At 44.9% G+C, this 15,107-nt stretch overlaps 1 protein-coding gene across 1 annotated transcript; it reads left to right on the top strand.

Moving 5' to 3' along the window:
- Window positions 1–268: 268 nt before the first annotated feature.
- On the top strand, window positions 269–14,670 carry LOC119904995 (immunoglobulin superfamily member 21-like). Its single transcript, XM_038721651.1, has 10 exons — window positions 269–357; window positions 6,303–6,415; window positions 7,067–7,188; window positions 7,423–7,541; window positions 8,435–8,550; window positions 10,342–10,858; window positions 12,038–12,138; window positions 13,076–13,268; window positions 13,351–13,389; window positions 14,422–14,670. The coding sequence occupies exons 1-10, from the start codon at window positions 294–296 to the stop codon at window positions 14,502–14,504; spliced, it is 1,467 nt and encodes a 488-aa protein (XP_038577579.1). The 5' UTR covers window positions 269–293; the 3' UTR covers window positions 14,505–14,670.
- The last annotated feature ends 437 nt before the right edge of the window (window positions 14,671–15,107 follow it).

The following is a 15,107-nucleotide window of genomic DNA, read 5'->3' as shown; positions in this document are numbered from 1 at the left end:
AGAGACAGACGTGGAGAAACAGAGAATAGGAGGTGGAGAAACAGAGACAGACGTGGAGAAACAGAGAATAGGAGGTGGAGAAACAGAGACAGAGAGGTGGAGCACTGAGGTCGAGCTGCAGAGAGAGGGAGGGGTGGTGCAGTTGGAGAGAGAGCTGCTTTAATCCTCTGCCTATAAAGCTGGCAGCAGACGGAGGCAGCCTCAGTGTGAAGGATGGGAGATGCAGCGCTGCTCCTCCACCCTGACGACAGATGGGGCATCGCTGGCTCTGAGCAGCAGCAGCACCCGGCAGGATGAGCGGTCCTCTCGCCCTCTGCTGCCTCCTCCTCTCCGCCCTCAGCCTCCGCCTGACCTCCGGTAAGAGCTCCGTCAGTGAGTCTGTGCGAGCGAGGTGTTGGTGCTGTCTGCATGCTGCTGATACTCAGAGAGAGCACTGACTGTCACATCCTGCTGTCTGCATAAAATCTCATCACGTCAGTTTCAAACTGGTTGTTGGCACTGGAAGATGTTTTCTCCTGTTTTAGGAAAGTAAATACGAGGATGTTAAAAGCTGAGCTCATTGTGCTGTAGTTTCATTTCAGACACACAGATCAGTCAGAGACAAAGGGAAACTTAAACAAGGACAGAAATATGGAGGAGAGCCACGGCGATTAAAACACCTTTGTTCCAGTGATTCCAAAAACAGGAGGAGCTCCGTGTGTCTGCAGTTAAAACCATCTGGATCACATTTATCTATTAGCTCAGTTAGTGTATGTGGGAGTGTTTCTAAATGGCCATATGCATAATTGCATATTTTATTTATTTGGAAAAGTACCACTTACTAGCTTTCGCCAGGTCTTTCAAGCTCATCTCATGGTCTTCATCTGCTCAGCTGCCTTTTTAAAACAGACGTGCTGCACACGGTAAGGATGATGAAGCTGAAGCCGGTCTTAGATCTCTGCAAGTGACCAAAGCTGTGTCCACTGCACTTCATGGAAACTTGAAGGCAACATGATGCTCAGAGATCCTTTGTGTTCATATTAGATAATTTCCTCACGTTCAGTGCCAAGGCATGAAGCGAGGAGGAAGGTGAGGGTGTGGAGGTCGAGTTGGAGGATGGACGGATTTCTCGCCCGACTCCAAACGTTTAACCGTAGTTATGAGCCAAACTAACTATAGTTTATTTTCCATAGCCACCATCTTTCAAATACTGTAAACGTTGAGGAAGAAATGTTTTTTATGTTAAAGACATTAAAAACCTTTTCAATAAACGTAACCCAGGGTTTTACAGAATCATCCAACTTCATTCTTATCCCAGCTCGTCACATCTGCACACTTGAAACTGTGAAATGTCACAGTTTGGTTGGGTTTAGGATGGTCAGCATCGGTCTTTAACTCCCTGGGAACCCTTTAGCATTGTTTTTGCACCTGAAAAGATAAAATAACTACCTTACTTAGGCGAACTCGCCTAAGTAAGGTAGTTATTTTATCCACGTAACTTCACTAAAAAAATCAATGTGTACTTTTTGTTTCACTCTGGAAACGAACACCAGTCTCCTGGTTTAAAGTCCAGTTTCTTGTCCACTCCTCCACCCCTTTCTCAGTCCTTTCTGTTATTCATTAAACTCCTGCTGTTAGGCTGGAGGACAGTTGCCCTAAGACCCTGCACCAGGTGGATCCAGCTGTGATAAAACCACCTGGGAGCTACAGAAGCGTAAAAAGCTGGAAACATTTGATCTGGTAAATGTAAAGTCCACTAACAGGCTGTTCTCGTGTTGGTGACAGCAGAGAACTGAAACACATTCAGTATGAAGGTGCGTGCAGATGCCTCGGGGCTGCAGAGACCTGATAAGTTACCTCCTGCAGTGTGGAGGTCGTTCCTCCCAGGGATAAACAGCTCATTGTCTGACTCTGACCCATATTGCTGAAGGTAATCTGTACTTTAAAATGATTAAACTCTAGTGGAGGTTCAAACCACAAAGTGCATGGAAGCTAATCCCCAGGCAGAATTCACAGATTTTATATGATCTTGGGAGCTTCTGTCTAGATTCTGGATTATGAAAGAATCTTGGAGGGCTTTTAATTTTATTTCACTGTGTCTAAGGTTTAACCGATTAATCCACATTAAGCCACATTATTTGCTCCAGTTCGTGTTCAGCTGGGGATGTTTTGTAATTTTCTCTCTCCCTTTTAAACACGTAATGACTCTAAATATTAATTGTGTCATCTTTTAACATCCCTCTGCTTTCTGAACATTTCTTTTGACTCATCGTTACGTGTAATGGGTATTTTTATCAGCGCAGGTTTAAAAGCTTGTCCCACATTTTAACTGAAGGAACATTTCAGAAACTTCACGTATTTGTTTTCTTTTTGAAAGTGAGATGTTCAGTTGGATATGAAGTGAATATGATATGAGGATGATCACCGTCTAAACAAATGCTTCTCAGAAACAAAGTGAACACATTTACAGGTGCATCTCAACACATTAGAACCAGACTGAGAGATCAAATCATCCTGAACATTTGTAAAACAGTCAGACAGATCGTACAAACAGCACTAAACAGAATCTTTAGTCAGTAAAACAGTAAATCTTTATGTCAGTGAACATCTCAGAGCATCAGAATGACAAGTAACAACACTGCACTTTTTCTGTACAGTACATATCAGTTTCAACAGTACAGAGTTACACAGTGCAGGAGATCGGACAGGATTCACAGTTTGACTGTTTGGACTGTAATGTGTTGACAGAGCACGTCACCGTGATACAGTAAAGAAAAAGACACGAAACTGCAACAGAACAACAGGAACAATGACAAAATTAGAAACATAAATATGGGGTCAGACCATTCAACAGAGACCCATTATAATACACTGATCAACATGACATATTGATAATGAAGGAAACAGCAGACATTTGAACATAATCATTTGCATAAATGTGTCAAAGCATTTGCAGTTTGTTCAATGAGAAAAGTATTTTCCGATGTGCACACGTGACGAGATGATGATGATGTGGAGCTGAACAAGTAGTGAAAATTTCATTTGACAAATGTACCAAAGTCACTGAGAACTGTAAAGGCTCAGGTAACTCAGAAGCAGGTATGGATCAGCTGATCAGAGCTCTTCTCGGGTCGACATTTCTGTTTTAAATTCTTTATTCTAAACATCTAATACATGTTGAGATATTGGAGTTTAGCTGTGAACCGTAATCATCAAGATTAAAACAAAAATGAATCTAGAATATATGAATCACAGAGGAAAATGAACTTTTCCATGACATTGTAATGATTTGAGACGCACTGGTGTTCCCCACAGAGGGTCAGTCAAATACATTTTATTATCATTTGAATATTTCCCACCTGTTCTCACTGCACTTATCAGTATTTCTAATTGAATATGTCAGTAGTTTGTCTGGGCAGTTTGGCAGAAGTTCTCTGTTCTGTTGCTGTGGAAAGACTTCCTGATGTTCAGAGGATGAAAGCAGAAGTTTGGCAGCTTGTTAGCAGATGACAGCTGTGGCTGCCCTGAATATAGAACCGAGCCTGTGATCAAAGACGGGTTTGAACATGAGGTGATCCTCCTGTATTTCCTATTCAAAGCGGCTTTTGTTTGGCTCGTCGTCCACCATTCCTGATACGTGCAGCAGCACCAGTTGAACACTTCTTGTAGTGCTTCAACCTGCAGCTGATGTGTTAGAGTCTTTTATCTGACAGCAGGGCAGACGCTCGGCCTCAGATAGTGGGAGAAATGTACAAAGAGCAGAGCGACTGGGCCGGATCAGCCAGCTTTATCTCCTCCAGCAAAGACAATACCAGACATGGAATATCAAGCACTATACAGTGCACTGCCCTCCACAAAGGCTAAGCTGTGGAACTGTCCTTTCTATGTTTGTCACATCAAAGTAGGGCGGAAGCAGTCACAGTCCACATCCAAACTCAGCAAGCAGTGATATCACTCCCCAATATCTCGTTTCACTAACCTTAATCTCATTCCAAAATATGCTTTCCTGGGTTAAATGATTGGTGTTTACAGAGGACACCGTGAATCAGTCATCATGTGCAAGTTGTGTTTCATTTCAGTGTTATTCTGATCGTGTTAATCTCTCTGTGTGGGGAGACCGGAGCTCTCTGGATGAAAAGCTGGAGGGAGGATTAAGAGGAAAAACATGGGAAAATAATCTGCAGGCAGGCTGACGTCACGCTATGCAGGCGGGTGTTGTGGAGGTGAGGCTGACTGTGATAGCAGAGGGCACCGGAGCTCCTCCCGGCACTGCCAGGCTGCTGCTCAGCAAGGTGCCTTTGGTCCCAGTCCATGTGTGGGGCAGCCAGACCACAGTTCACCACCACACACACACTGGAGAGACCAGGTCTGGCCGGGGCTTTGTTTCAGTCCTCTACACATGTGATATTCATCTTTAAACATGTCAAATGTTATATGTCACACCTGAAGTGTAGTATTGCATATGTGAAATTCATCCGATACCTGTACGTGAAGTAATCACATGTGAAGTGATACTGAAGACATGTCAGGTATTTCATTTCATAAGTGAGGTGTTTAATAATCCATGTATGTCCATTTATCATATTTGAAACCCATTTGACAGAACACCTTTCTTTAACAATTTCAAATCAGATGTGTAAATGTAAAACTCCTTTTCCACACACAACCTCATGCTTAACAAGTGAAATGTTTCATTTGTGTGCTCCAACATGTGAAATCAATGTTTTATGTACATGTAATAAATCACATGTACCTGTATGAATCTTCACATGTCAGCGCTAATAGATGTGTTTATTACATCATATGCATGCAGCTGAATTCTTGCAGTTTGCATTAACCCATTTAATCCCCCGGTCACAGCAACATGTGGCCCTCAGCCTGCTGTGAATACTGTTGCTCCTGGGGATTAGCATACGGAGGCTGATCAGGTTCACTGTGGTGTCCACTCTCAAGGCAGCTGGCCTTAATGGACGGAGTGATTAACACATTCTGATGCTGAGCTGCTAATATAACACACAGAGTGTCACAAAGAAACGCAGCAGCAGCTTTATATTCCTGCTAAATTTAATCCCATGCTCTCAGAGGGATTGAGACCATATTAAATATTCAAGTGTCAGGAATGAAATCTGGAGCGCTGTATCCAAAAAGTCTGCACACAAATGCTGCTGCTGCTGCTGTAAACTATGTTTTTATTGCTGAAAGTTTCATTATTGTTGGACTACAGAGATAAAAGTTTACATTGAATTAAACTTGTAACAGCCAGTTTCTTTACGGTTGTCCAAGTCATCTTATTCCACCCGACAGGTTCATTTATATTGTGTATCATGTTGCAGCTCTTCCTCAGAGCTACATGACGTTTACACTGAATTAAATATTCAAAGGTTTATGGCTGCACCCTTCCATCAAATGGAAATATTCCAAATGCCTTGAGCATTAGTGTCTTGAGATTCAGTTTTGGGATCTTTGGAAACTACATGACATTAAATAAAGACAGGGGAAGCTGAATCAGAGGAATCAGTGGGGATTAATGGGCGGCTGTGGCTCAGGAGGTTGGCGGTTCAATCCCCGGCTCCTCCAGGCTGCGTGTCGAAGTGTCCTTGGACAAGATACTGAACCCCGAATTGCTCCTGGTGGCTGTTCCGCCAATGTGTGAATGTGTGTGAATGTTAGTTTCTGTCTGAGCACTTAGGCTCAGTGTGTGAATGTGAGTGAATGATGAATGCAGATGTAAAAGCACTTTGAGTGGTCAAAAAGACTAGAAAGGCGCTATGCAAATACAGAGCATTTACATTAAAGACATCAGCAGTCCAGAGCTGCAGCTCTCTTTGGGTTACGAGGGTTTTCCTTCTGTTTCCACATTACTCTATATTAGAACTATAACTGTCATTCGTACACTCTTTTTCACACCTTTATTCTTGCTCCAGGTCTCTGCAGGGGCCCAAAGCACCCACCTTAGTAGTGGTTTAGTTGCCTCCACTGAATGCATTGTGATCTTGGTTTGAGCTCCTGAGCAGAGCCTAAATCTATGGTCTGGTTAAGCTTCTGCACATTGAAAGGGCTGAGAGAGCTGCTGAAGCTCCTCTGGTTTTCATGAGGGCAGACTGTGTTGTAGCTTGTAAAGCGCTGATGTTCTGTTGACCTCCTTCTAAACAACAGAGCAGGAATAAAGCGGCTCCAGGCTGTGGGGTTATTAAGAGTGAAGCTGCTGAGTGCAGTGAAGCTTTCATACTGGATTTCTGTGTAATAAGAACATTATCTAACACCACAGTTATCTGTCAGAGCCATACAGGCCAATGTAATGCAGTTCTCTTTCTCTCTGCCAGGTTATTTAACCGTTTCCATTGAGCCCCTCCCACCTGTCGTCATCGGGGACACAGTCACACTCAAGTGCAACTTCCACACAGATGGAAACCTCCGAGAGATTGTGTGGTTTCGGGTGAGCACGCAGGTGAACTTCATGTCTCACAGTTTAGACAGCTGATCCTGTTTAGAAGACCGGTGATCTTGTGTGAGAACTGAGAACCATGAAGGTGTTCTGTAGACTTTAGACTGAGATTGTGCCAGAAGCAGATTTGTTTTCACAGAAACATGCAGACATACCCACACAGGAGGTGTTCTCCTCCACAGACCTTCAGCCACAATCAGGGCTGACAACATGCTGTTAAGCAGGTAATGTTTTGAGATCTCCAGAGCCCAGAAGGTGTCATGAAGAAAGCAACTCATGTGTGAGCATGAATTAACCATTTCTGCTCTCAGTGAATAATTTGTGCACTTTATTGGTTAATTGGCACCAATGACTAAAAAGAAGATATTTATGAAGCACAACACAACAGAAATGGATCCTCAGATTTTACTGCGAAACAGCAGAACAGCCCTCGGTATTTAGAACACATGCATTTGTCCTGCCCAATAAAAATAAAAGTGAAATGAAGTGTTTAGCACTAAACTGTAGTAAGTCAGCTGCACCCGGTGGGCTGAGTCGGCGTTGCTCCCGCTGCAGCCCAAAAAGATCTCCAGTACAAAAGAAATGTCTGTAAGAGTGCTGACACGAAACCTCCAACCGCAATGATGCTCTTTCCCCTCTCAGGTGACTGAAGGAGGCAGTGCCAAGCAGAAGATTTTCACCTATGATGCCATGTACAACACCAGCTATTCCCACATGGAGGACAAACACAGGCGGGAGGACCTGGTCTACCAGTCATCTGTGCGGTAAGACAGGCTGCTGGACATGTTGTCTTATCTTCTAATAACTCATGTCCTTTTAAAGACAGGCGTTTGGGTGGGACATTCACACCTGTAGCTCACAGTGGGGGGAGGGGGAGTGGTAGGGGGAGGTGAATTTAAGGCAAACCCAGGGGGATCTCTAATCTTCACAAGCTGAGATGTTAAAATGAAAGCTGAAGTTCAAAGCATCCAGTAATCTGTATAGTTGCACATGAACAGGCTCCCTGAAGTCCAGATGGAGGACGACGGCCTGTACGAGTGCCACGTGGGGATCTATGACAGGAGCTCCAGAGACAAAGTGATCCTATCCTCTGGCAGCATCGTCCTCACAGTCATAGGTAAGCGTTCGTTTTTTAGGTTCGCTCATGAATTTTAAAGGCCGTGTCTTTAGGGGGGGAAGTCTGAGGATCACCAGGCTCATTAGGATTCATCCTGGATCTGTTACAAAGCTCTGTCCATGCAAATACTTCACTACTGCCAAACATTTCAACCAGCCAATGGCACTAGAGGGAAAGTAAAGGGTTGATCCTCTAAAGACCATGAAAGTTCATCCAACACTAGCATAGCTAAAAACACACCTCACTGAATAACACGGTGGATCTTGTTAGCTAACCTACAGAAATGTAGAAACAACAGTTACATGCTGGATGAAGTCTTGTTGTCACAGTGAGGCTGTCAGGTTTGGACCAAAACCAACACCTGTGCTCACTGACTGATTGTAATTACCTGCGCTGTAGCAGGGTGGACGGATAAACAAAATACTTCCAGCATGAAACATCCCCTGAAACCATTCCTGTCTGAGTGCAGAATAAACTCAGCATGTCAGTCAGAGATTTACAGCTGCTGGTTGGTGTGTTTACCCCAGAGCCAGGCTAGCTGTTTGCCCCTGCTTCTAGTGTTTATGCTAAGCTAGGCTAACCATGCTCTGTTATGAACACACAGGCATGAGATCCATCTGAACATCTTAAACATATTTCCCAAAATGCATTCCTTTGATTGAAGTATTAATTTGAAATGTTCAAACTCGCAGACTTGTTACATTACTAGGTAACCCTAAAACACATACTTACATATATATATATATATATATATATATATATATATATATATATATATATATATATATATATATACACATTTATATACACACACACACACACACACACACACATACATACTTATGTTCGGTCCATGTCTGAGTGCCTCAGTCCTCTTTGTATTTTCTCTGCAGTACCTCCCAAGTCTATCTCCGTGGTGGCAGCCAATAGCCCGGCTCCTTTCAGCCGCTACGAGGCCCAGAACTTCACTCTGGTTTGCATTGTTACAGGAGCAAAGCCAGCTCCCATGGTGAGATGGAGCCTATTTACTCTTTATCTCTCTTCAAGGACTGGCTCTCCATAATCAAATTTGCGTCACTGCTTTGTGTGCTATGAAGGAAAGCATGGTGATCCATCCGTCCATTCATGACAGAGTGAAAGAGGATGCTGGTACTGTCACTGCAGAATGAAATTGGGAGAGCGTCTGGATTTGAAATGTATAAAACAATGGCCCCCCATTCGATGCAGCAGCTGCAGCCTGTGCGACCTCTCTAGAAAATGTATCAGGGATTGATCTCAGGGGATGAGAGCACAGAGGTATATGTGAGACAGTCCAGTGAGGAGTGGCTTCACATGTCCTGAATGAGACAAACATCAGCGAGAGGAAGATGAGCAGAGCTACACGAACTCATGAATCTGGTACAACTTCATTTAATTTTCTGTGTTCATCGACTGAACTGGAATCTTTGTTTGACCAAGGTCACCTCTGCGTCGCACTGGGCTATTAGTGATGATGGCAGACACCAATCTCTCTGGTCACATGACCATGTACTCTGAGCAACAAACAAGATAAACACTTCAGCATCAGCTAAGCCCTTCACAGAAGCATTTCTATAAATACAGCAGAATGTACAACTGTAAGATTAGAGATAACCTCCCTGCTCACATGTTCAGTGTTACATTATTCTGATATACTGTAAATAATGTAATGAAAATGGCAATCATATAATCATGTTTTACTGTCATGGTTGGTGGGAGTGTGCGGAGGTTTGTGTTTCGGCTCTGATCATAACTGATGTTTCTGACATGATGCCTGAGACAGAGATGCTCACAAGTCTTTGAGCTAGAGTCCAAGTCAAGTCTCAAGTCTCTGAGCTAGAGTCCAAATCAAGTCTCAAGTCTCTGAGCTAGAGTCCAAATCAAGTCTAAAGTCTCTGAGCAAGAGTCCAAATTATGTCTCAAGTCTCTGAGCAAGAGTCCAAATTATGTCTCAAGTCTCTGAGCTAGAGTCCAGCTGATACTAACGGTTCCGAGCAAGCTCATGTAGTATCCAATATTTGTGCATTTGACTCATAACAGTTCAAAATAGCACTGTAGCAGCAGGACAGAGGGTCAGTGGCCCCCTATGGGGAGAGCAGTGATTGGTGGTTATGTAGGGACTGAACCCTTCTATAGAATTTGACCTCTAACCCCTTGTTTTGTTACCTCAGAATAGTACTGTACCCTTCTATGGGTTTGACCTTTTATTTTGCAGACACCCTTCTCTGGTACCTAACAGATACCTAAACATGTCCTATATAAGCTGTGTTTGATGTACAGAGAGACAGAGTGGCCATCGGGCTGGGTCTCTCTCCAAGCTGCTGCAGAGCTTGCAATTGATGCTGAACTCCTTGATTTGATAAACTTTTATGATCAAGAACAGTGTCAAGCAGATTTCTTCTCAACACATCATCGCAGCATTATTGTTCGGACACCACACTCATCAGATGTTTCCTAAAAATAAACATTGTTCACGAGTCCCGCACTTCGAGTCCGAGTCGAGTCTGAAGTCTTTCAAAGACTTGTCTCGAGTCTGAAGTCTCTGTGTGTGCGACTTAAGTCGGACTCGAGTCCGAGTCTCAAACCCTGATCAACCATGTGTTAAAAAACTCACCATGGTTGACTTCTTAGCATCTGTGTTCCTGAGACAGTATCCGACTCAGTATGATGGTTTGAGAGAAACCTCCAGGAGGTTCTGTGGAGCCGAAACAGGTCCTGGTTTGGATTTGAAGTGCTTCCACTGTCCCTGTTGAGCTCACCTGCCTTTGTCCCTGCCTCTCAGGTGTACTTCAAGCGGGACGGCGAGCTTATTGATGTGGTGCCAAGTGCCCAGACACCTGCCTCAGAGGAAGACCAAAGCAAGGTCCCAGGTCAAGAAAAGAGCAGGGGCAGGAGCCAGGTGAGGCCCCGGGGTTCCCAGGCTCTCACCAGTCGAGACCTTGACGACACCAAACTCCAGAAGTCCCTGCTGGAACAAGAGGGGAAGCTGGCTCGGCTGGGCCAAGACGGCCCTGAAGGGCCCCAACAGGGCCAAGAGCAAGTGTCCGAGTCGGACTCCGAGCCAACCACTGAGGTGATCCCGGAGACGGTGGTGAGCCGGGAGTTTCCCCGCTGGGTCCAGAGCAGCGACCCGCTCTACTACTTCCAGCATCAGCAGCAGGCGTCAGGTGACGGCACCATGGAGGTGAGAGCCATGCTGACCTGGAGCCTCAACCCCCAGCTGGACAACGAGGCCCTGTTCAGCTGTGAGGTCAACCACCCAGCACTGTCCATGCCCATGCAGGCCGAGGTCACTCTGAGTGAGTCACGCTCCCGCTCTCTGAATCCACTCACATCTGGTTTAAGGTCTGGCTTTTAATGAGTACAGAAGAGAACCTCTGCTGTCGACTCTTCTCTACTGATACTGGTCAGTTCATGTTCTGGTCTCAGACAGTACAGGAGACCCTTGAGGCTCTGATATGTAAGGCAAGGATCAGGAGACAAGCAGAGAAAAACAAAGACGTCAGTAGCCTTGCTAGCTTGTCTACTACCCTTTACTGTAAGACGAATATCAGTTCAGTTCAGTTCAGCTTGTTAATCAATGTGCTGCCTTCTGTAGTCTTTCACCTGGATTCACTTTGACAAAGCAAAACTAAACAAAGACAGCCTCCCTCCAAAATGTGACATCACCTTCATGAACCAGTTCTTTTGCCTAATCATAAGCTATCAGACATGTCATGTGACCCTCACCTCGCACATTGTAGAAGTCCCTGTACTCACTCAAGTGACTCGTTGCAGTTTGACTGATTGAGTTTTTATTAGCATTAATGATTGCAGAGTCTCTCTCTCTCTCTCTCTCTCTCTCTCTCTCTCTCTGTCTCTGTCTCTGTCTCTGTCTCTGTGTGTGTGTGTGTGTGTGTGTGTGTGTGTGTGTGTGTATATATATATATATATGAGGTGGACTGTAGATGTACCAAAGCAACATGTAAGACTTAAAAAACTTCCTGACATATGTGATTGGAGCAGGAAAGGAAAGAGGCGGGGTTTAGGGTCAGTCAGTCCCTTTTTCAACACAATTATTCAGATCAATAATAACAATAAAGATGCAGAATATTCTGAAGTCAGACGCACCCCGGAGTCCTGACAAAATTAGGAGCTAATGAGATGTATGAGAGCTGCTGAGATTCAAATTTCAACACGAATTCAGAGCTGCGAAGAATGAACAAGTCACTGAGTTCATTCATTCAAAGAGAAGTCAGAACAAGAACCAGAAAGTGGGTCATCCCGAGCCTTCAGCACAGTTTGTTCCGCCTCACCTCAGCTGGTTTATGTCATAAAAGGAGGCGGACATGGTCCCGGAACAGGTAGGTACATCCTGGACGTGTAGGTAGCCACATTTAGGGAACAGGTACTATTAGGACTTTATTATTCACACATCTGAGAGCTGTGTGTTGTCTCACTGTGCAACAGTCCAACATGGTATTTTACTTTTCTACCAGCTGCTCCCAGAGGACCCAAGCTGTCCATGAGTCCCAGCAAGGCCAAGGTGGGAGACACAGTGCGGATCACAGTCCAGGGCTTCCAGCTGGGACCTTCTGCAGTGAGTTTCCAACACACAGTGGGCCGGTGGGTGGGGGCAGTGCCAAAGACACAGACATTATAAAAAAGGCCTCTTTTCAAAGTGTACCACAAATTTTTGAATTGAGTTCCTCCCTTCCAGGCAGCAATTGGTTTCAGTTCCTGTCTGCCCTCTTGCAGAGACTTGTCATGTGACACAGGGGAGCTGTTGGAAGCAGGGACAATGTAAAACTCCCCAAACCGGCTCTTTCAAGGAACAGGGTTTGTGAGGTACTATTACAATACAATGTGTGAGTGCAGTCGTATTTACATAATCAAGCATGAGACATCCGACTGCTCGGGTTCCTCTGCATTGTTCCGTTACTACACCTTTCTGTCCGGCACTGAACGCGTCTTAAGGCCCATGCTTCACCTGTCCAGAGTCTTTCCCTGAGCCTTTGGAGCTGAGGTGATGTTATTCAGGTGTAAACAGATGTGTTATTTTTGCCTCCTAAAGAGAGCAGGGAGGTGCAGCAGTCTGCAGCAGAGCTCTTGGAGGATGGGGAGGGAGTTTGCCCAAGGACGCGATCACTGTTATGATAATAATGCTGTTCCATAACACGTTTAGATGCAAATCACTCCCTCTGTAACAAATACATCTGTTTCCTGGAATATTCCTGAAATCCCAGTCCAGTCTCTTCCTGTCACTGGTTCCAGGCCTGCCGGACTGTGTGCATGACACTCAGCGGACGCACATCACGCTGCTGAATGCACTCTTTCCTCGCTGCTCAAGGTTTCTGCCTGTTAAAGAGTTTGTCCTTGCCTGTGTGGCAAAGTGTTGCTAGTGGTGGGAACTGTTGGGTCACTGAAAATAATAATAAATAAATAATGAGAAGTGCAATGGGATAAGACGTGGTTCTTGTTCCAGGCCATGTTCTCTCAGCAGCGCATACACTGTGTGTATCTGTGTGTGTCCTCAGAGTGAGGTCTTCCCCGAGCCCATTTACACCTGGACCAAGGTGGGCGGGCCTCTGCTGGACGGCAGAGAGGAGCATAACGGGCGGGAACTCATCCTGGAGAGAGTTCCTGCTGAACTCAACGGGTCCATGTTCCGCTGCACGGCCCAGAATCCTCTGGGCTCCACAGACACTCACACCCGCCTCATCGTGTTCGGTCAGTCAGTCCGTCTGTCGTCCGTCTGTCGTTTGTTCAGCGCGCTCACAGTAAAAGTCTTTTATGTTGTGTGATCTTCCAGACAACCCAAGACTGAAGAAAGGAAAGGAACATTTTAACGGTAGGTCTTTCAGGTGCTGTTACTATGGAACCACAGGAGTCTGGTCCCTTCTTTTGTAACGTTACAGCGCCAACATTTATTTTATTTCTAAATAATAATGTCACATTTCATGACAGCGGTGTCTTTGTCCTCAGCCAATCACAGCGAGCTCAAAAATTGCTACCAGAAATAGTCGGTTAGCACCCTGCTGCTGTAAACAAACACAGAAACTAACGTCTTTTATTTATTTAGCTAGATAAGGCTGCTCAGCTAGTTAGGTGGGGTTGTGAGCTTGGTTTATTACTCAACATCAAAATGAAGAGCAGAAGATATACTTGTTTATCGTCTGCATACAAATGACAAGATGCATTATCATCATTATTAAGACTCTAAGAACAGGACCCAGAATCGACCCTTGAGGCACACTGCAGAGGCCAGTTTTTGACGAGGGTTTAAAACCACCCTCTTAACTCTACTAGTAAAACATTTATTTCAATGGAAACGGTGGTGCTTTGTACTTGCTGTTTTAATACGGCTGCATTTACATACTTATTGCACTTAACGTTAACCCCTCACCTGCCGTAGAATAATAACGATGGAGTTAAAACTCAGCCCCAAGATAAACAGTTTAAGTTTTCGTTCAGTGTTTCTCAAAAAATGTTTTAAATCCTATTTTACATCCATGTTGACCTAAGTTTTTCTTCGCTGCCTTTATTGGAGCATCATCGTATTTCTCTGGACATTACTGCCACCATCACATCAGTGGAGTAGCGTGTCACCATCAGCAGAATCGGAACTCTTATATTTGGTTGCTCCCGAAGACGTCAATCTTTAAACTCCTCAAATATATAGTTTCATATTTAAAGAGTAAAACCTCAAAAAACTGCTCGCTGTAGTTTCTATCAGACGGACAGGAGGAAATAGAGCGTCTGTTCTATTTTCAGCTGAGCACAGAAGATTTGTTGATGATACAAATATAGAATATAGATTTATCCTTAAACGGGAAGTTCTTTTCTGCGGAGTTGAAACTGTTCCTGTCTTATTTGTGTGCAGCCATTGACTCAGGGGCCACTCATCTCTGGTTCCCCTTCACCTCCATGTTGCTGCTGCTGAGCTTCACCTGCAAGCTGACGTGATCCTAGGCTCTGCTGCTCCTCCACACACACCACCACCCACATCTACCTGAGGCACCTGCTCTTTAATGACCCCCGGGAACATCAAAAACTCCACCCAGCAGCAACACTCTGCTGGAACGTTACAGGTGCGGCAGGACCAGGATCAGGTCCAGATGCTGTAACGAGCCGTCACATTGTGAGCTGCTGAAAGCCTCCTCTGCATCACACTGAGACTGTCTGCAGGGTTCACACTGGATCCCAGGGAATAATGGCAGTCCTGATAGGCCAGTCTGCACAGCCAGCTCTCACGCTGACAGACTTCACTGCAAGAAGCAATGCTACAGACATAAAGGCATCTCAGCTGCACATGAACAGATATGATCCCGAATCTGTGGAGGGCAGAAGGAGCTAGATGGAAGGGCCCTTGTAGGGCTGCAGACCCACAAGGTATCTATCGGTCAGGGCCGTTATTCTGTTGGATCTGGTCTCTGAGCTGGTTTGTTTGGGTCTCCTCTTTGCCCCAGTCTACATGGTCTATGAAGTCTCCCCATTACTGACAGTGTTTCACCTGCTGAGTGATGGAGCTCTCTGTTCAGAATCTTACTGGAAATGTTAAAAGTTCCT

Source organism: Micropterus salmoides, unplaced genomic scaffold, assembly GCF_014851395.1.
Source record: "Micropterus salmoides isolate LMB-PRFRI ecotype aquatic unplaced genomic scaffold, ASM1485139v1 Ms_hic_scaffold_16, whole genome shotgun sequence".
Lineage (NCBI taxonomy): Eukaryota > Metazoa > Chordata > Actinopteri > Centrarchiformes > Centrarchidae > Micropterus > Micropterus salmoides.
This window is presented reverse-complemented; position numbering and strand designations above follow the sequence as displayed.

Coding starts and splice junctions, on each gene's coding strand:
- LOC119904995 (XM_038721651.1), top strand. CDS start 294: ATGAGCGGTCCTCTCGCCCTCTGCTGCCTCCTCCTCTCCGCCCTCAGC. Junction 7,542..8,434: donor CATCGTCCTCACAGTCATAG/GTAAGCGTTCGT, acceptor TTTTCTCTGCAG/TACCTCCCAAGTCTATCTCC. Junction 12,139..13,075: donor TCCAGCTGGGACCTTCTGCA/GTGAGTTTCCAA, acceptor GTGTGTCCTCAG/AGTGAGGTCTTCCCCGAGCC.